The sequence below is a fragment of the Tachypleus tridentatus genome, chromosome 1 (genome assembly GCF_004210375.1).
Source record: "Tachypleus tridentatus isolate NWPU-2018 chromosome 1, ASM421037v1, whole genome shotgun sequence".
NCBI lineage: Eukaryota > Metazoa > Arthropoda > Merostomata > Xiphosura > Limulidae > Tachypleus > Tachypleus tridentatus.
Window position 1 is genome coordinate 81,183,799 of NC_134825.1, and position 22,785 is coordinate 81,206,583.

General features: G+C 34.5%; 1 protein-coding gene across 2 annotated transcripts in view; it reads left to right on the forward strand.

The window, feature by feature from the left end:
- Nucleotides 1–1,105: 1,105 nt before the first annotated feature.
- The window catches only part of LOC143251656 (uncharacterized), a 43,101-nt gene continuing 21,421 nt past the window's right edge, over nucleotides 1,106–22,785 (forward strand). For both annotated transcript variants that reach the window (XM_076502982.1, XM_076502934.1), the window contains exons 1-2: nucleotides 1,106–1,299; nucleotides 21,895–21,973. In XM_076502982.1, coding sequence (XP_076359097.1) covers nucleotides 21,901–21,973 — 73 coding nt within the window. In that variant the 5' untranslated portion in view covers nucleotides 1,106–1,299; nucleotides 21,895–21,900. The remainder of the gene's footprint in view (nucleotides 1,300–21,894; nucleotides 21,974–22,785) is intronic.

A 22,785-nucleotide genomic window follows, 5' to 3' on the forward strand; every position in this document is an offset into this window, starting at 1 on the left:
GACGACCAGACCTGGGCACGTTGGCAGTTGTTTTGAAAGCCCTCCACTTGTTGACTATTTCCGAACAGTGGAATGGCTGATTTGTAGCCGTAGCCTACTGTAGGTTCCGTGATTAGATGTTAGGGTGTTTGGAGACCTATTTTAGCATCTTGCGGTCTGCTCTCGGGGTGAACTTGCTTGACCGACCAGACCTGGGCATGTTGGCAGTTGTTTTGAAAGCCCTCCACTTGTTGACTATTTTACGGACAGTGGAAAGGCTGATTTCAAAATCTTTTGGGATTTTTTTAAATCTCTTACCAGACTCATAAGGTGCTACAATTTTCTTTCTGAAGGTCTCAGACAGCTTTTTTGCTCTCACCATGATGCTCACTCTCACTTCAACAGTCAGGAGCACACCAAACTAATTGTCTGAGGTTTAAACATGGCAAGCCTCATTCAAAATGCTGAGTACTTAGACTGTGTTTTACCAACTTTGTGTTTAAATTTCCACATGTTTAAAATAAAGAAGAAACATCAAGCATTCAAAATTATGGAACTAATTTCGTTGTATATTTTGAAATAAACAGGTGAATATATGAGAGGTGGAGGGGTATAAATCGTCTGCTTAGAACATTTGAGAGTAATATACTTTGATAGGAATTTCATTTGTTTCGTTATACGTGTTAAGAATATGAACATGCTTTTGGACAACGTGCTCAGATTTAGAAAACAACATTAAAGATCTTGTAATGTGACATAAAGGTAATGTATCTACAAGGGCGGGGAAGAAGACATATTGTTTGTTTACACAAATCTATCATTATTTTCTGGATGAGCTGTTATACCTTACAGTCTTAATAAGTGTTTATGCTAATAATTATTATACTTTTCTTCCTTTATCAAAATCATCTTGATTACGTATTTGTGGTGAATGCTAATGTTATTTGCAGTTAAGAATAAAGATACTTCATTTATCAGAAGCATCTTGTTGGTGTACTTTGAATTTGTTACGAAGTAGAAAACGAGCACAAGAAAATCGAATAAAGAGGGCAGAGGGCGCTTCTTACTCTTTGTATAGGCTCATGTGTTCACGTGAGATAAATTGTATCGATCGATATTTGACAGTATGCAATGCACGTTGAAACAAGGAAAGTAGTGATAGAAAATTTTTGCCCTGAATAAGTCGTTTCCGTTATCCTTATAATTTGAGAAATTAAAACGCTTGTTATAGTAAACTTTCTATGGAACATTTCTAGAAATGGTTCTTTGAGCTAATTAAAACGGAAGTCGTCCACGCAACTGCTGATTGTAAAATAAAGTGTAAGTACATCCTTTAATCCACTTTCTAACAATTTTATTTGATACCAAAAACTCTGAAAAGAAGACGTTCTTTTTTCTTATGTCTCTTCTAGGTGAAACAGGGTATTAAATTATCTTATATGTTATAAGTGACAGCTAAGTAACTTATTTCTATTATTTTGTACTATCAATAATATTTTATCACTTTGACAATTAATAAACACCAAACCTTTACGAAAACAAAGAGAATAAATGTTATCTAACATTGTATACAGTACGACTTCTTAACTTCGTCTAATAAATATTATCATGTTTTTAACACTCTGTAACACAACTGAACGACATTTTATCATTATGTTATCTAACACCGTATTATACAACACCTTATCATTATTCCATCAAATAGATGTTGTTACCTATCTTTTGATGAGTCACTTAATCGACGTTAATCACACACCACCATCTAGTAAACGGTTTAATTTGTCATTGTGTAGTCTAAATAAACGATACCTTGTGCTAATGGCATCTAGAAGATATCATCAATCATTGTGGTATCCATTTAAGAGATATCTAGAAAACATTATCTACAGTCATTGTTTGATGTAACTAAACAACAATTAATTTCACCCCAAATTATGCAATGTGAAGCGTTTTCGTCCAACTGGGCGATACCTTGTTCTACTACAATCTAACAAGTACTGTAATCCTTCATTTATGATCTGGCTAAGCAACATCTGATAACATATCTCCATCTAGCAGATAATGTCATTTGTTTGTGTGTGACACAACGTAAGTGCCACTCATTCCCAGTGTCATTTGTTTGTGTGTGACACAACGTAAGTGCCACTCATTCCCAGTGTCATTTGTTTGTGTGACACAACGTAAGTGCCACTCATTCCCAGTGTCATTTGTTTATGTGTCACACAACGTAAATCCCCTCATTCTTAGTGTCATTTGTTTGTAAGTGACACAGTGTAAATGCCCTTCACTCCTAATGTCATTTGTTTATGTGTGAAACAACGTAAATGCCTATCATTCCTATACGTCCGACATGGCCAAGTAGTTAGGGCACTCGACTCGCAATCCAAGGGTCGTGGGTTTGATTCTCTGTCACATCAAACATGCTTGCCCTTTCATCCGTGGGGGCGTTTTTTAATGTTACAGTCTATCCCGCTATTCATTGATAAAAGAGTAGCCTAAGAGTTGGCGGTGGATGGTGATGACTAGCTGCCTTCCCTCTAGCATTACATTACTAAATTAGGAACGGCTAGCACAGATATAGCTCTCGTGTAGCTTTGCGCGAAATTCAAAAACAATCAAACAAATCATTCCTACATTATCTATAACAAATACTGCAATTTGGTGTTGTCATATTTAACACTACCACTCCACATGTAAATATTAAAATGTATAAAAAATATTACTTTGTTCTGTTTCAACTTTTTTTAGTACAAAGCTGCAAAATGAGCTATTTGTGCTCTGTCTACTACAGGTAATCGAACCCAGGAGTTTAATATCTTAAGTCCGTGAATTTAACACTGACCCACTGGAGACAATAAGCTATCTGTATTCTGTCTTCTGCGGGAAATAAAACCCCATGTTTCAACATTGTAAGTCTGTAAACGTACAGTTGGTCCATGGGGTTACAAATTGTTATTGTTAAAACGAAAGGCACACAATGGGCTATTTGCGTTCTGTACACCTCGGAGAATCGAACGAGGAATTTCAGCGTTGCAAGTCCTTAAATTTACCATGGGAGACAATTATTACTTCAAGAAAAAAATAAACATTTCTAAACATAGATATCAGATATCTTCTTTAAAAATACTTATTTGTATCAAATAATTTTATCAAGTGTTTACAAATACTTACATTTATCAAAATAGTTTTACTTTCGTTTATTAATTAGAAGCTTAGTTCGAATGTCGTTTACCTCCTCTTTTGCTATACAAGAAATAACACAGAAACGTTAAATTAAAGGCGCAACCCGCTACGAGTAGCTTAATTTTCATTCAAACTAACTGCATTTCGGCAAATCTATTAATAAGCTCCAGTAGCTCAGCAGTCAACTTGAGGGGACCGCACAGGTACCCCCCTCCCCCATTAGCACATAAAACTAACAAAATTCAGTATTCACTGGTAATTCATTGTAGACGCGTTATAAATAAGGATTAGACCAGCTGGGAAAAAGACAAATTTTATGTTTCTATTAAGAACTTCTTATCAAAAATAAGCTAGGTATATTCTAAAACATTGTAAAAGTAAACTAAAGATATGATTAGATTGTACTGGATCATCAGCTAGTTACACTTGCTGTTAACAATATTTTCACTAATAATTCCAGTAATATCTTAAGAAATTCAGCCATCATAGAAGTTTGAACTAAGTACCAAAGGCATAAACTAGGCCAACGTTACAAAATAACCTCACAATCGTTCAACTAGTATTATACTACAGTCTAATAAATATTATTATCCTTTACTTATGACCTAGTTAAGAGGATAATAGCGGATTTCCATAACAACTAATAAGATTTAATTAAACTTAATGTGCCAGACTGTGAATCGAAGTTCATGAAGTTTGCGTCTTTTTCATCACCACTGGATGATAATATTAACAAGATCTGTAAAAGTATTTCTTTAAAAAAAGAAAAGAAAAAAGGCCTGGCATGGCCAAGCGCGTAAGGCGTGCGACTCGTAATCCGAGGGTCGCGGGTTCGCGCCCGCGTCGCGCTAAACATGCTCGCCCTCCCACCCGTGGGGGTGTATAATATGACGGTCAATCCCACTATTCGTTGGTACAAGAGTAGCCCAAGAGTTGGCGGTGGGTGGTGATGACTAGCTGCCTTCCCTCTAGTCTTACACTGCTAAATTAGGGACGGCTAGCACAGATAGCCCTCGAGTAGCTTTGTGCGAAATTCCAAAACAAACAAAAATTAAAAAAAAACTACAATTATATAGATCAGTTAAAAACTCACACTCGTAACTCTAACTGTATAAAGCTTGCATTTTGATTACATTCAAAAGCACCATCATTAATAATTCCGGAATTGTCTATTAACAGTGAAACTTTGTTTATTTTGTAGAATTCGTTTGCCCCAACTGCTGCCCGCAGAGAATCTAACCTTTCTACTAGGTATTATTATGAAGTCTTTTATTTAAATAAAACGACGCTCTGTATCTATTAAATTTCTAAGCCTAGACCAAGAGTTAGCGGTGAATGGTGTCGACTGGTTGCCTTCCCTCTTGACCTAAAGTAGCTTTGTAAGAAATTCAAATACAAACAAACAAAAAAGTGTCAACTTTTAAAAATGAAAACAACAGTTGTTGTTGTTTTTCCAAAAATTAACCTATCTATGGTGTAACTGTATTTCTTATACTGACGTATTTGTCTATGGTTGCAGTTCAAAACTCTCTATTGTATAGCTCAGTATGACTTTTTCCAGGAAGATAAACCATGCAAGATAACTCGACCTACTCTTAACGAGGTTTAACCTAAGTTAAGACTTTATTTGTTTTATTATTGGCTTTTATGCGTTCCGTTCGTTCAATGTTAAAGTCTTACTAAAGTTCTATATACTTCTTGCATTTGAAATTCACTAATAAAGCGATAAATTAACGTTTATCAGGCTAGTTTTACAAGTGTGCTCTACGTGTAATACAAATCCTTATATTATAAAAAAATCGTGACATTGTGTTAACTGCTTTTTTTACATTTGATCTGTTAAAAATCACGAACTTGTCGGAGATAGCTTATGTAATCTTATCTGTATACTAAAACATCATAATGAAAGTGTAAATTGGCCAAGTAAGTTTATGAGAAGCAAAGTTTAATGTATTGGCTTCAATATTTAAGCTGATAGTCAAACCTCAAAGTAGAAATGTGAAAACACATCGTTGCTATAATTATTAATATGATTTAAACCTTTGTTTGTTTTTGTTTTTTGAATTAAGCACAAAGCTACACAATGGGATATCTGTGCTCTGCCCACCACGGGTATCGAAACCCGGTTTTTAGCGTTGTTAATCCGCAGACATACCGCTGAACCACTGAGGGGCGTGATTTAAACGACCTTCAGTCACAGCATGAGATAAGCTCCTAGATATAACTTGCTCCAGGTTTTAAAGATAATGGATTTGATTAATACTGAAAATTTAAAAAATATTCATACACTTTTATAAAACAATTCATTGTTTTAACGTGATAGTAGACTTCTAAAATATGTTATTTAGCTGACTGAAACAAACAAAAAATGTTTGCATTACTTTATCAGGTAAATTCTATGCGATATAGAACAAATGATGGTGTCAATTGAATTGATTACAGTTGTTAGATAAAGCGTTGTCATAGCTCGTAAGAATAGGCTAACTACTACACGTTAGCTAATTATAATTCTAAAGCATTAAAGATGTGATGAATTACAGCGTTAAAATGATATATGATGAGGATTATTATGCTGTATATAAACATTTTGAAACTTCACCATGTCATTACCTTCCATGTTGCCACGTTCGGTCATGCTCTACCTGACGATCGTGCATCTTGACAATAGCCCTCCGGCGTAGTTTCCCTTGCACAGATCTTTATTTTGAGAGCTTTCTGTATTCCATCTAGTGTACGAGAATTACGGTTCACAGTGCCTGTTTCAACTCTCCGAACGTAAATAAATCCATAAATGATATGTCGGGTGACTTGACCGATATATCTTCGTATGATATAGCATGAGCACTCGTTTCATTCTCTAGTTGTTTGAAGTATGGGACTGTTGAACAAGAGGTAAGAATAAAAACCTTATTCTGATGAACAAACATATTGTTGGCTTCGTTTCAGACAAAGATACTTCCTGATTAAATTCGATATTGTTGCCTGGGGCACGTGAATGGTTTGACTGAGACTGATAAAACTAATTGAAAATAACTTTGTAATATTATGTTAAAGACAAAGTTCAACTCTATCAGAAATGAGCATATATATGTGTGTATAATGAGTGTTTATCAGTGTAAAAAATCGTAATTTATTTGCACTGTTTGTTGTTATTTGTTTTTGTTGATATATATCTCTATTAAGAAGACAGAAAACTTGCTCGTGTAGAAACAATAACATAATTTGTTCTTAACTGCATTCTTCGTCGATATTTGTGTTATTTCAGCAGGAATAGCGCTTTCTTTTAAACAGTATAATAAGTGACCTCTTACGAGCGACGAGTTACATGAAACTAAACATCAGATTCAGACTCGAGGCAAAATAAAGAAGAATGGTGAAGACGAAGCCCAGCTGTTCCTTAGAATTGACAGAACTCTCACTTGTTTTACTTATTTCTCAGTAAAACAAAGCACATACACCAGTAAGGACGGGATAGTGAAAATAATGTTATTTATTCGCAAACTCTTAGTAGCTTGCTTTCCTCTGTAAGTGTATTTGTGACAAGAACTTAAGGAAAATCATACATTATTCCGTTCATAATTCTTATAAATTATGGATAATATTGCTCAAGATGCTATAACATTAACTACATTTTATGGGACAGTATTTACTCATTCAATAATTTGTCGGTGTTGTAGTGTTTTTCTCCAAAACAAAAGACATAATGTTGTCAAGATTATTATAATTTGAATTATTTTAATTGAGTCTTTTAAAATTTACACACATGTTATTAAAGGGTTAATGAACTAAAACGAGATCATCTGTACTGAAGTGTGGTATATAAATGACAAACTTTAATATGCATTAACTTTTTGTATACTCATTTTACAATGTTACACCAGAATTAAACACATGGGCTTTATCTTCTTTCTATGTATCTTTACGTCATACTTTAATAATAGCTGAAAAATACAAAGCAAAATAAAAGTTAGTCACCAATATGTTAGCATCCAACGTATATACCTTACAAAACTTGGTTACGTCCGTAAAGAAATATTCGCTTGAAAAAATAATTTTAACACATCGATATAATTAAGTTATAGTTTCAAAATATTAGTTTTAATCCAGTTTTACACAAGAGTTGAGTTACATTTTGGCTTTTGTTGAGTTAGTTAATTAAATTTCGCTGGAATTATATTACACTTAATTGTTAAAGTCGAAAGGTATAAAGTGTCAAAAATATTTAAAATACATACGAAATGTTCTGCATAAAAGTTATCTTTTTCTTTGATAAATCAGACTAGCTCAGTGGCATGTCTGCGGACTTGTATTGCTAGAAACTGTCTTTCGATACCCGTGGTGGGTAAAACACAGAGTGATGTAACTTTGTGCTTAATTTCAGGCAACCATAAGGTTTCAGGAATAATCCGAAACCTTTGCTAAAATTAAAACAGATTAATTCAAGGGCTTTAAAATAGCTTTAAGTAATCCTTGTTAATTATCTATAAATACATTAATTAACCTTTATTTAGGGAAGAGTGATACACTAGCATAATATATTTATAGATACAAATACGAAAAGGCCCGGCATGGCCAAGCGTGTTAAGGCGTGCGACTCATAATCTGAGGGTCGCGGGTTCGCATCCCCGTCGCGCCAAACATGATCGCCCTTTCAGCCGTGGGGGCGTTATAATGTGACGGTCAATCCCGCTATCCGTTGGTAAAAGAGTAGCCCAAGAGTTGGCAGTGGGTGGTGATGACCAGCTGCCTTCCCTCTAGTCTTACACTGCTAATTTAGGGACGGCTAGCACAGATAGCCCTCGAGTAGCTTTTTGCGAAATTCCAGAAACAAACAAATACGAAAAGCTGTCCAAAAGCTAACTGAATAAACAATATAAGATATTCTATGTTGTTTGTTATTGAGCAAAAAGCTATCTTTGCTGTGTCCACCGCGGGTACAAAACCTGATTTTTAGGTTATAAGCTTTCAGACCAATCACTGAGCAGCAAGAGAGGGGCATTAAAGTGACTATTTGGAAATTACAATTGTTTTATTTAAAACATTAGAATTAAAATGATCACATCTAAACTATCATTTGACTTTTTTGAAAGGATAATAATATAGACCTAGTACTATTTACACCAAAAGAAAGTGACTTTGATTGTGCGGAAATAGGAAGAGACAGATTTAGTGCAGCTATTCGAAGCCATTTGTGTTATATCAATCGAAGGTGATCATACATTAATGTTTCGAGTAAGACAGGACTCGTGAAAGGAAAGCTTTTATTTGTTTATTGCTGAGAAAAAAGTATAAAATGGATTATCTTTGCTCTGCTCGTCGCTTTTGTGTTAAAACTCGTTTTGTAGCATTATAAGACCTGAGAGTTGCCGAGGGAAGGAGACAGTAGAAAAAATTGGAGTAAACTTAATATTACAGAGAAAAATTAAGTATCATAAAAACTGTAAAATGAAGTTAGATAACAGAAGTGATTTACTTAAAAATACAAAATATTTAAATAGAACATTAGTAAAGATTTAAAGCAAACAGTACAAAAGATTTAACGTCCACGTCAGTGAAGAGCTATATTAAATAATATCAGTAAACTACCTAGTCAGTAAAAGCAAAATTCCTTGTAGTTAATAAAAAAAAAAAAATGAAGAACAAGAAATGAACATCTATCTAAGTTGGGCAAGTACAAGTTTGAGGTTAAAGAGAAAGACAATATACCATATCTAAACGAGAAAAGTGGAGCAATATAGGAGAAGCAGAAGATAGAAAAGAGAGGACACAATCGAAAGAGAAGGTAATGATACGTTATGGGCTCAGCTAGATGAGATAACTCTTTGGAATAAGAAGGAAAATGTTGGAAATAGAAAATAACTTGAGAAATTGCAAAAAATAAAGGAGCAGTAAAGTACTGAAGGGAAGCAAGAGAGGAACTAGTTTCAAGGTTAGATTGAAGTGTTAAAATTTAGGTGGAAATCTGCCAGAGGAAGATTAATGAGTTAGGAAATAGGAATATAAAATAAAATTTACTAGTAAAAAACAAGAAGGAAGATTAAAATAATCATATGTTGAAGTAAAAAGAAAGGTTATTCAAGTGGCAGAAAAAAGCTTTGAACTTAGGCAAAAAGTTTGTTTGTCTGTTTTTGAATTTCGCGCAATGCTACACAAAAATTATCTGTGCTAGCCGTCCTTAATTTAGGAGCGTAAGATTAAAAGGGGAGGCAGAAAGTCATCACCACTCGCCACTAACTCTTGAGCTATTCTCTTATTTTATTTTCTTACTAAAGGTTTTCTGTTTGTTTTGTTCTTGAATTTCGCGCAAAGTTACACAAGGGCTATCTGCGCTATCCGTCTTTAATTTAGCAGTGTAAGACTAAAGGGAAGGCAGCTAGCCATCACCAACCACCGCCACCTCTTTGGCTACTATTTTGCCAACGAATAGTGGAATTGACCGTAACATTATAACGCCCCACGGCTAAAAGGACGAGCATATTTGGTGCGATGGAGATTCGAACACGCGACCCTCGGATTACGGAGAATGGAAGGAGCATTTATTTCAGTTTTTAAAAGCATAGGAGGAAGGCCAGCCAATCAAAACTCAGAGAGTGTAAGAAAATGGTATTTGCGTTGTAGCGTTAGATGAGAAGTGGTCACTACATTAATTGGAAAGTGCGCTTAAACAAGCAAATATGTAAAGGTGAAGATCGAGAACATAAATAATTTTACAAAGTGGCAATAGACAGTATGAAGAAGATTTTGGAAATATTTAATAAGACATGGGAAGCAACAGTACGTGTAGAATATGAAAAAAAGGAAACATTTCTCTTAATTTAAGGAGGCAGACGGAAAGAGTTACGAAATAATTATAGAATATCGCCGCTAACTTAACTTTAATTATAAAATTCTAATAACAGTAAATGAAAAAGAATTGAAAAAAAACCTAAAGAGTTATCAAATGATTATAGTGTAGCGTCATTATTTAACGTTAGTTATAAAATTCTAATAACAATAATGGAAAAATAGATAGAAAAAAAGAAGCCAGAAAAAATTAGTAAGCTGAGAAGAGCTAAGTTGGACTTAGAGAAGTGTAGAAACAGTGGGCGGTTTATAGTCATTTTAAAATCATGAAATGAAAATAGGTAATAATATAAAATATGGACTCAATTTCATTTTTGTTATTTGAAAATAATATTGGATAAATATAAAATAAGATTATATGTAAAACTTGAAGAAGTAGGGATATGCGTGATTCCTTTTCCTTTTTATTTATTGAATTTCACGAAAATCGTAGCTACCTGTCTCACCCGTCCCTAATTTTAAGATCATAGGCTATAGGGAAGGTAGTTGGTTGACATCGCCAGCCGCCAACTCGTGGGCTATTTTTTCCCAAAGAATAGTGGGATTGACAGTCATACTATAACTCCCCCATAGTTAACGAACGTGTTCGGGGATTGAATTCGACCCTGCGACCTATAGGTTGCAAGTTGAAGGCCTGAAACAGCAAGCCATGTTAGACTAAATAATACTGATACAAGCAATGTACGAGGAATATAAACCTAACTTTAAGTTTAGAAGAACTTAAATATAGAAGATTTAGAAGATACTTAAATACAAAATACAGCAAACAAGGATGTTCATTAAATCCAATAATATTTATAATTCAAATAGAAAATATTCAAATATTTAAAAAAAAATGTGGAAAGTGGAAAATAATAATAACAGTATTAGGAAGATTCAAGACGATTTCATAATTGTGGTAGATGATAAAGAGTTTAGATATAATGATAAGGAATTGAAAATCAATACTGAATGGAACCATTATATAAATACATCAAAAATCGTGGTTTTTCGAGATTGAGAAAAACAGGCAAGAAATGAGCATTGTACTTATAACTGAATACAGCTGAGGTTGTGAACAAGTCTCTATATATATATATATATAATTTATTATTTTAACTTAAAAGCAAGTCGAAATAAAAACAAATTAAACAAAAAACGCTGCATCAACTGAAAAAAATCCCAGGATACAAGCTACAATGTTGGATTATAAAATGCACCCTAGGTTTTGGAGGTGACTGTGGAAGAAGGACCCACATAGCAGTGAGGATACACCATTTATCAGTCTTAACCTCCATTCGCCAGTCTCTCATAAGAAATAAAGAGTAGCAATAGATATGGAATTAGAAATAACAAATTGATATAAAAATTATGAGAGCGCGATATGGGTGCTCAAGCCCACAACGTCCCACATCTATATCACCCTTCATTGCCTGCAGACAGTTATGGGAAGATGACTGCTCTCCCGAGTAAATAATTAATTGAAATAAAAAAAATAAGGTACTCGTAATGTTGTTGAGTCGGTGTTTAAAAAGTTTTAAGTGGTGAACAAATGTTTTTTAATAAATATTCTTTTGGCATTTTAACGCATATATTAACTACTTGGCGTTAAAAATACAACGAAAATTAAACGTTGATTACCACCAAATATCTTTTATCCTTTGTACAGTCGGAAGAGTTGAAACTTTATGTCAAAATGTCCGCATTATGTTTTTCACTTGATGGTCTAGACTCTAGAACATGGTTTTTCAAACTATGCTCTGCGGAACCCTTGGGCTGCATCATAGTTATCTGGAGTTCAGTGAGGAAATTTTATAATGTTAATATTTTTTCCTAAAACTGTAAAATTGAATCAGAATACGCTGTACAAAAAAAAGCAAAATGTCTTTAATATAACACGTTTGTTACAAACTGGGCTTTTTAATATTTTATTCTGCCTAACGCCAGACGATTTTATTTAGCGCTCTCGCGGTGAAAGTGTTAATACAATCTCAATTAACTTCGACCGTTGCGCTACTGGTTGCCAGTAGACATGGTACTATCTCAAGATCGCATGCGTCATTAGAGATGCAAGATAGCTTAGTAATTTTCGTATGAAACATCGGTCAACCTTAGGTAGTGATCTCAACTGTCTTTTGTGCCCCGCTGGTACAGCGGTAAGTCTTCAGATTTACAATGCTAAAATCAGGGGTTCGATTCCTCTCGGTGGACTCAGCAGATAGCCCGATGTGGCTTTGTTATATGAAAACACACATACCCAACTGTCTTTTAAAAAACGTGGTACCAATGAACTTTATGACGTCATACACCCGCATGACATCATGTTCATTTCGTTCGAGATTTAGACGCATCTCAGATCCGGCTTACTACTTTATTATTTGGCTTTAAATTTTCTGTTACATTTTTTTAAAAAATGTAAAAAAAATAGGTTACCCTTTACCTTTAGAAAATTATATTATTCTAGTGGCCTAGTCTTTTGTCCAGAAATCTTTGTTTTTGACTTCGTTATGGCAACACTGATCTCAGGTCAGCATGTCATTGTATGATGATAAAACTCAAATGCTTGAACGAGCTTTCATTAAAAAGTTATTTTGTGTCCGTGAAAATACTTTTTGAAGTGCCAAAGATATAAGAATACGTTTTAGACAAATTAATCATTTGTTCATTGAGAAATTTCTTTAAAACATGAACTCTGTGCCCCTTTCTGACAAATTGCTTAATGGAGTTAATAAGACGAGTAAGAGTTCAACTTTTTCGCTTCAGATGAATGAAACAACAGATCTCGCAGGTTACGTGATGTTGCTTCTGTTTGTTCGCTATATTCACGAAACTAGGTTTGAAGAAGACATGCTAATTTCCAAACCTTTGCCTACTCAAACAACAAGCGAAGAAATATTTAAACTGATCGATTTATTTATAGAAGAGCATGAGATCCAATGGCAGCTTTGCTCAAGTATTTGCACTGATGGGGCTGCAGCTATGATTGGAAAATGTTCAGGCGCAGTGGTACGCATAAAAAAGAAAAACTTGGACATCGAGAGTATCCACTGCTGTCTTCATCGTCATGCACTTGCAGTGAAACGAATGTCAGAAGACTTAAAAGAGGTATTGAATGATGTCATAAAAATAGTTAGTTTTATAAAATCAAGACCACTCGATGCGAGAATCTTCAGTTTACTCTGTGAGGATATGGGAAGTTTGCATAAAAATATGTTGCTTCACACTAAAGTCCAATGGCTTTCTCGGGGAAAAGTGCTTGCTTGGATTTACGAACTGCGTGAGAAGATAGGTTTCTTTTTTATCTGAATACCATTTTGAACTTTTATACAAATTAAGGAACAAATGACGGATACAGAAAGTGGCTTACCTTTCGGACCTCTTTGCCTGTCTAAATGAAGTGAATGCTACAATGTAAGGTACCAGGATAACGAACTTCAAAGCTCAGACCAAAATGGAAGCGTTTCAACGTAAGGTAGAACTTGGGGTGAATCTAAACTTATAGAAGAACTTGATTGCTTCGAAAATCTGAGTGGTGTTTTACTTATGAATGAAAGTTCCTTAAGATGAAACAGTGTCAGTCTTGCAGCACATATCTGATTTGTGTACAACTACTATGGAGTACTTCCTTTCTCGTTTAGGAAAAAATCACTATGGATTCAAAATCCCTTTGTTGACTCTGCAAATATCAACGATTTGCCTTTGAAAGAAAAAGAACATCTTATAGAAAATTCAACTTATTACAACCTAAAATCAAATATTCAGCAGGAAGAAATTACACAATGTTGGATTCAAATGGCCACGGAATATCCGGAAATAAGTAACAGAGCTTTGAAAATTTTGATGCGTTTTCCAACAATGTATCTTTGTGAGCATACATTTTCATTGTATACGACTACAAAGACCAAATTTATAAACAGGCTAAATATTGAAGATGATTTTCGCTTACAGGTAACAGCCATAACTCCAAATATTGAACTACTTTGTGAACAAAAGCAAGCCCAGCCGAGCCAGTAATAAATAAGTACACTGTACTTTTACTGATATAAATTTTGCTAGCAGAACTTTTTGAGCAAATAAAAGTAAAATTTTTCTTTAAATATTGATATTTTAAATACATTTATATTCTAAAAGCTTGATGTAAACTTTATCTGGTGCTAGTGACCGATTGTTTCTATTTTTAGTGTTTTTTTTTATTAAGGCTCCAGAATGTTTTGTTTTTTTTTTGTTTGGGTGTGAATTCTCCACAGGTCTAAAACACCAAACATGCTCTAGAATACAGTGAAAAGGCTCAAGAGTGCTATTTAAGTCTCTGTCAGAATTAAGAACAAACCTACATAATAGATTATCTACGCTTTTACCTACCGAAGGGATCGAGTTTGGAATTTTATCACTATAGGTCCTGAAGCTTATTGCCCTAAATAAATTACTTACAGACTCCTGGTAAACACTTATTGTTTACACTTATGGTATTTTATTCTTTCTCGTCGATATTAATTGCATTGTTGTTGTTGTAGCACAAAGCTACACAAAGGGCCATCTGTACTCTGCCCACCACGAGTTTTGAAAGCCGGTTTCTAATTGTATAAGCCCGCAGACATACCACTATTAAAACAAGATTAATGCGTAATAAATGTTAGTTTTAACGCTTCTAACACTCAGTTCGTACAACACACATATCGTCTATTGCAACTGAAAGGTTTGTATTTGTTTCCTAGGTGTCTTGTTTTATACATTATAATATTAATTTGTATATAGTTTAAGTGAAACGTGATATGATATATTTTTAATAAGATACTAGTTTTTGCCTCACGGATACCAAATAAGTCTCAGGGCTTATGACGATAAAATTCAAGTCTTGGTTTCCTCATTGAGCAGATTACGGATAATCCGTTGTGTAGTTTTGTGCTTAATACGAAACAAGCAAAAAACATTATACAAAATAAACGGATGGAAGTGGTTCAAAAACGAGTTCCGTTTACCAAACACCACGTCTCCGAAAGTCGTTCTTTATTCATCAAACAGAGCACAGTGAAAATATATAATCTTACGTGTATGACGAAACTGTCAAATTCAGCTTGGAAACTGAAGAGTGTCCCTGTTGCGGTAAGATGAAACAAAATGCGAATTCTCTTCGAATGATTTTATTTAGTTACGTTTTTCAAGAACTCACAAAACAATGATAAAAGACTAACACATTACTTCTATTTATACTGCTCTAAATAAAGAAAAAATATGTATAATGTTTTAAAACTGGAAACCCAAAATGTATAATTTCATGTAATAGTTTAAGGTAACTTAAAATATGTGTGCATATAAAATAAAATAAAATGTTATAATTGATAATGTATTGAATTACATACATATATTGTAGTTTTATTTCTTTTGACACATTGAATAATATTTTAAAACAACTTTAATGAATAGTGAAATTGTGAATAAAAATCCATGATTAACTAAAAAAAGTAGTCGAAGGTTTCCATTTTATCATTTTATTTTAAAACATATTAAGTTAGATGTTACACTTTACACGGATATTATTTATTTGATTTCCAACACGCATTATATGTTTCTCCATACTTGTAGAAATAAGTCATAATCGGGCAACTTTTGAATTAAAGCTACAGAACTTGAATAAGAGAAAATCAGAACGTTATCCACGATGTGGTAATTTAACGTCATATATACTTCATTAATAACGTGCTAGTCACTTTCCAAGGTTCTATCTAACCACTGTATCACATCTTGCACAGATCTCCCATGCTTCCGTTCACTAATGTGATATATTAGACGTTCACTAATAACAGATACTGGCTGTCTAATAACGCGAAGTAATTAGTACAGAACCTTACAGCCAAATTTATAACTTCGACACACTGGTTATTAGGGTAAGCCTAGAAGTAAATGCTTATTATTGACGCTGTCTCTTTAATTAAAACATTTGTATATGAGTTTTAGGGAGCTTACATTTTTTATTCAATAGTTTAAGACAACCATAAGTAGCTGAAGCTTGTGTATTGGCAGTTAAACTCCAGTTAGTTCATATAACCCTACCAAATGAAGAATAATGAATAACATCTAAAAATCTTAAGACATTCGCTTGGCATGATTAATCAAACTACAATTATATTAAAAACGGGTCTTAGATAGGAGGATAGCAACATCTAAAATGTACAGCACCTCTAGGATAAAGTAGTACATTAACGAGATATATTACATTAACGACAAATGTCAACAAACGTGAATGTTTTAACTATTAATTACGAGTTGCAGAATTCTGAATATTTGACGTTAACCTTTATATATTAGCATTTAAAACCTAAACCAAAAGCCTTAATAACGGCCAATGTTCTTTCTTAAAAAGTTTGTTTATGTTTGTTTGTTTTATAATTTCGCGCAAAGCTACTCAAGGTCTCTCTGCACTAGCCGTCCCTAATTTAGCAGTGTAAGACTAAAGGGAAGGCAGCTAGTCATCACCACCCACCGCCACCTCTTGGGCTACTATTTTACCAACGAATAGTGGGAATGACCGTCACATTATAACGCCCCCACGGCTGAAAGGGCGAGCATGTTTGGTGCAACCGGGATTTGAACCCGCAACCCTCGGATTACGAGTCGAACGCCTTAACACGCTTGACCATGCCGGGCCCACTTCACGAGGGCTATCTACGATAGCCGTCCCTAATATAGTAGTGTAAGACTAGAGAGAAAGCAGCTAGACATCACCACCCACTGACAATTCTTGGGCTACCCTAATACCAACGCACAGTGGGATTGACTGTCACAGTATACGTCCCCACGGCTAAAAGGGCGAGCATGTTTGGTATGATAGGGATTCGAACCCGCGACCCTCAGATTGCGAGTCGAGCGCCTCTAACCACCTGGTCATGCCGGGCCGTTAAAAGTATGAGAAGACGACATTTAAGACAAATTCAATAATAATATAATCATAATACTAGACACCAAAAAGACTTTGGTAATCAGGTTTTTTATATTAAGATTGATCTATTTTTTATCGTTTATGTTTTCTTACTATGTTTATAATTGCTATTTATGAAGTAGTTACTATAAAAATTACCTCCCACGATTTTTACTTGATGAAACTGTTACTCCTTTGGTTTACTTTCATGTTCTTCCGAAAATATCAAAAACTGTTTTATGGTAAATATTCCAAAGTAAATAACGCATTACTTATTTTTTTTCTATTTAAACTTAATTTTTTTACGGAACATATATTTTCCAGATCATACCAGTAGCCTGGTATATACATATGGTATATACACTTAGTGTTGTGAAACAGTGGGTGAGAATGGCACTAGCATGGCGAAATACCAAGATTATTAAGATAGTTGATACTAGTAGAATACAAACGAAGGTGTTTTAACGAAGGGAGCTCTGAAGGAGTAACAGAAATAAGTGGTGAAGACTGTTGTGTACAGAATTCAGTAATTACAATGGCATTGATTTGTGATAACTTCAAAGATAAAAACGTGGATGTTGAAACGGTTTTGAATAGGAAAGAACGGAAACAAAGTCATAAGTATGGCTGTTGTTAGTTGTTCAACTAGATGTTAATGGAAAATGTGATTTGAGTTGGATTTGTTAGCAGAATCAGAAGTACTCGGATGATTGCTGCTTCTGTAAGATGGTGGAGAAATTGTTAGATGGGAAGATTGAACAGTAGATAAACCAAACTATGAAACATTGGAAACAGTCATGTTGCAAGGGAACTTGAATCGGGAAGAATAGAAGAACTGTTAATAACTGGAAAGTAAGGGTAACATGGGGAAAAAGACAAAGTGAACAAAAGGAATGGGAAACTACGGCGAAAAATAAAGTGTATGAAATTTGAAGTCAAGGTAGAAGTGCCAGATAAGTTGAGGGAAACTCAATCACATACGAAAAATTTGATGAATGGAGTTAAGTTTATGTAGTTAATAAAGGCAAGTTGAAGGATGATTTCCAATAGTTTCGAGTAACTTCGTTAAAATGTCAAATTTTATTACTGAGTTGTGCGATGAGTGTGCTTTGCATATTGAAAACATCAGATGGAAGGTGCCTATTTACATATGTGTGGTCTGTGTTTTCGAGTCCTGAAGAATAATTTTCAACAAACTGGTCTCTCTGCTCCAGATAATTAACGCCAAAATGAATCATCAAAAATCGGGTACATTCAGGAACAGGAATAGCCGTAGCTGTAGCGTGGCTTAATTTATTCTAACATCGGGTGTCCATTAAAAAGTAATAAGTGAGCATAGTTACGTAAAATACCTATGTTACGAAATTAAAGGTATACATACTTGAATTTGGTCCATGTTCTTCACGTGGATATTCACTCGTGATGTTCAGAAAACACGTAGATTCAATTAAAGACAAAAATACGAGCCTATAATAACCCGACGTTTTCAAAAGACGAACTTTTCTTCATCAGGAGTAAATATGTATGTTTTTAATAAATACAAATAATCTAAAAGGTAATTTCGCACCAAATTCTATGATTCAAAAGCTAAAATTTCAGCAGGAAGTGTTACCTGACATTGCTATATATATTTAACCAAAATAAAGATTAAACTATTACACTTAAAATTAAAAGATCGTTCTCTTGCTGTTCTAAAAACCGTGAATATATGCAATAATGAATAATACGTTACTTTATTTTTTTTTTAATTTCGCGCAAAGCTACTCGCGCCCTATCTGCGCTAGCTGTCCCTAATTTAGCAGTGTAAGACTAGAGGGAAGGCAGCTAGTCATCACCACCCACCGCCAACTCTTGGGCTACTTTTTTACGAACGAAAATTACGAGTCTCACGCCTTAATCCACCTGGCTATACCCGGCCGCGTTAACCAAACACACAAATTAAGTTTCATGTTATAAATTCAAGTCAGGACCCATTAAGGTGCTCTGATCAATTTTACAATTCTATCTTAAAAACCCATGATCTAATCTTTTGTTGTCATTTTCCATTTTGGTTTGTTGATGATTTATAAAAAGGATCATTCAATGAAAGTTATTTTCTTTTTGAAAAATCGGAAATACTTTGAATGTCGTTTAACTAGTTTGTAAATATTTAATTTTATAATTCATATTATCTTATTTACAAACTTTAATTGTTATAAATTTTATGCAATACATAATTATTATTTACATTGACTTTTAGAATATTTTAATTATGGTTACTGAAGAGCAGTGTGAAAACTACGAAAGCATTAACACCAAATCATAAGGCCCGGCATGGTTAAAGCACTCGATTCTTAATCCGAGGGTTGCGGGTTTGAATCACTGTCACACTAAATATACTCGCCCTTTCAGCCTTGGGGGCGTTATAATGTGACGGTCAATCCTACTATTCGTTGGTAAAAGAGTAGCCCAAGAATTGGCGGTGGGTGGTAATGACTAGCTGCCTTCCCTCTAGTCTTACACTGCTAAATTAGGAACGGCTAACGCAGATAGCCCTTGAATAGCTTTGCACGAAAAAAACAACAACACACAAACCAAACCGTAATCCAGCATCTAAATAATAACAAATGATATTTCGAACCTGTTGATGTCCACCCAAAAACATGTGTATATACAGTGTATTAATAGTTGTACAATATAAAAATAATAATTTCTCAAAAGCCTAGTATATGTATATGAAAACAAGTAGATTACTATATTATACGTTTTACTAAAACAATTGATTCATTCTTCATGTACGAGGTCTGATCAAGAAGTTCGAAGACTTCTTCTGTTGCACATAGGCAGTGAGCTTCACTGAGGTGTGTACAAAGTACAAATAGTGATATACCCTATGCCCCCATGAACAAGCTATTTCTCCAGATCTTGTACCCGTGTTGCGAAAAATGTGTTCAAAGATAGACAAATCTCTTGCCCCTGTCTTAATAAAAATGGACAGAAAAGAGCAGCAACGTGTTTGCATCAAGTGATAAATGGTAAAGAAGGAACGGAAATCCTCGAAATGTTAAGAACTGCCTTTGGTAATGACTGCTTAAGTAGTGCTGTAGTTTATCAGTGGATAAAACGCTTCAAACATGACCCACGTTCTGGGCGACCGTCAACATCGTCCACTGATGAAACTGTCACTAAGGTGAAAGAAAAATTCGAAGTGATTGAGGATTAACTATCCGCGAAATTGCTGATGAACTGGTCATCTCGTTTGGATCGTGTCAGGTAATTTTAACTGAAAAACTTTGTATGCATCGAGTGTCAGCAAAATTTGTTCTAGGGCTGTTGACGGATGGCCAAAAGTTTCACCGTCTACAATTTTGCGAGGACCTGAAAAGAAGGCTAGAACGTGATTCTAATTTCATCAACGTCATTATTACTGGTGATGAGTCATTGGTATACAGTAATGGCCCTTAAACGAAACTTCAGTCGTCCCAATGGAAGTTTCCATCATCACCACATCCGAAAAAGGCACGACAGTCTTGATCAAATGTGAAGACAATGTTGATCGTGTTTTTTTATGTTCGAGGTATTGTTCATCATAACTTCGTGCCTCATGGTCAGACAGTTAACCTGGCCTTTCATAAAAAAGGTCTTAATTCGCTTGAGAGAGAAAGTTAGAAGAAACCGCCGCGAGCTGTAGTAGGATAGTCACTGGTTTCTTCACCATGACAACGTGTCTTCACACACTGCTGTGTCTGTTCAAGAATTTTTGACAGAAAAAAATCATTCCTGTGATACCACATTCCCAATGTTCTCCCCATCTTGTACCGTGTGATTTTTTTCTGTTCCCAAAAATCAAAATTAAGTTGAAAAGAAAGATATTTGATGACATTTCACCATCCATAATAATGTGAAAGCAGAACGTAAGTCGCATAACCGTTGAAGACTTCCAGCACTGTTTCCGATAACGTCATAACAAGTGTATATACATTATTCTTTGGATCAGCTGGTCTCGTATAGAGAAAAATCAAAGGTTAATTTTAGAAAAGAAACGGCGTAACACATAATATTGTTGTTGGTTACTGATGTATTAGATTCCTAATAGTATAATTCCACAGACGTGCTGCTGTGTCACTGGTGGCCAAGAAGTGTATAAACACAAGTATCTAAGCATATATTTACAATGACTTTATCATAATGTTTAAGCACACGTATTACACCTGTTTCAATTTTAGCTGAAATATTATGTTTATTTACGTTAAATAGGTGAGTGTAAATTACAATTAGAACGGTTGAACGGTTGAAATGGTACCGCATGATTATATATATATGTATATATACATATAACGTAGGTTAAGTAACCAATCATTTACAATTTAGAGTTCACAACTGGCAAATCAGATGTGTAATTTACTGAACAATTAGTTCAAAGTTAGTGACTGACATTACAACTGATTTTGTTTCACTGCTATAATTTATGATTGTTCTTTTTTTCTCAGCATAGTTCACTAAACAAATTTACTAACGTCAAATAATCACCTCTTCCTTAAGACAATTATTTCCTGATCCCACCTGGTTAATGAAACCAAAAAGGATTGCTAGTAATGGTAAAATATACAATGTACTTAACAGATCTTTTATTCAAAACTTGATTAAATACAAACCTTTTATCAAGATTTGTTTTTTGTAAATTTGTTTGTTTGTTTTGGAATTTCGCACAAAGCTACTCGAGGGCTATCTGTGCTAGCCATCCCTAATTTAGCAGTGTAAGACTAGAGGGAAGGCAGCTAGTCATCACCACCCACCGCCAACTCTTGGGCTACTCTTTTACCAACGAATAGTGGGATTGACCGTCACATTATAACGCTCCTACGGCTGGGAGGGCGAGCATGTTTAGCGCGACGCGGGCGCGAACCCGCGACCCTCGGATTACGAGTCGCACGTCTTACGCGCTAGGCCATGCCGGGCCTATTTTTTTTTTTTGTAAATATAAATTTAACATTTTTTTCTTCTTTTTTTTTCAGATAAGAATGGTTGTCGCCATGCCGGGCCAACAAAGTCACAGTTACGTTGTCTTGATAATTTTGTTCTTAAATATATTAGGTAAGGTAATGTATGCTTTGACTTTCTGTGTAGTTAAATATACTAGAAAATATTTGTTGCCTAGAACTTATTACTGTTATTACACCGTCCTGTTTGAGTCGCCTAGATACTCATTGCCTGTCAATCAGCATATTATTATGGATCCGATATTTGTGTGGATAAAAATGTAAGCGTTACACTGCATGTCGATAACTGTCTGAGTAAAAGCGGTGCCACTTAGTTGTGAACACGTCATTACCCTATTCCGACAGAAATTACTTTGTCCTTACTAAAATGTCAAGTTAAACTAGTACGTTGTCTTCGGTGACGGTTCATGGACGAAACCCATTATCTGTTATACACCATGTAGTTGTCATTTACTAAAGCAATGCACGCTGCTAAAAATGTAGGAAAATATAGAAAAACAGGTGCCTGCATAAGTGATACATACAAACAATTAAAAGTGTACATGAATAACAAACAGTTTGATAAACACATTGGCAAAAAATTGTTATACAGAGGTAAAACATCAATAATCAAGTATTATTAACTTAAAAAGCCCAGTATGGAGACATATTAACAGTTTATACTTAAGTTGTAAGAAATTTAATGTGTTTGAAAGATTACAAAAAACTCGAACTACGTACATCAGTAAACATTTTCGACAGTTAAGCTACAAAAAGTTCAGTGTAATAGTGTTTTAAACGATTCAGTGTACAAATTGTATCATTAAGTTGTATTCAATGTTCCGAGTAATTCAATGTATACAAATTGCAAATGATGTAATATTTATAAGTATAATTTGAGTTATGTGTAGTTGTAAACAATATTTC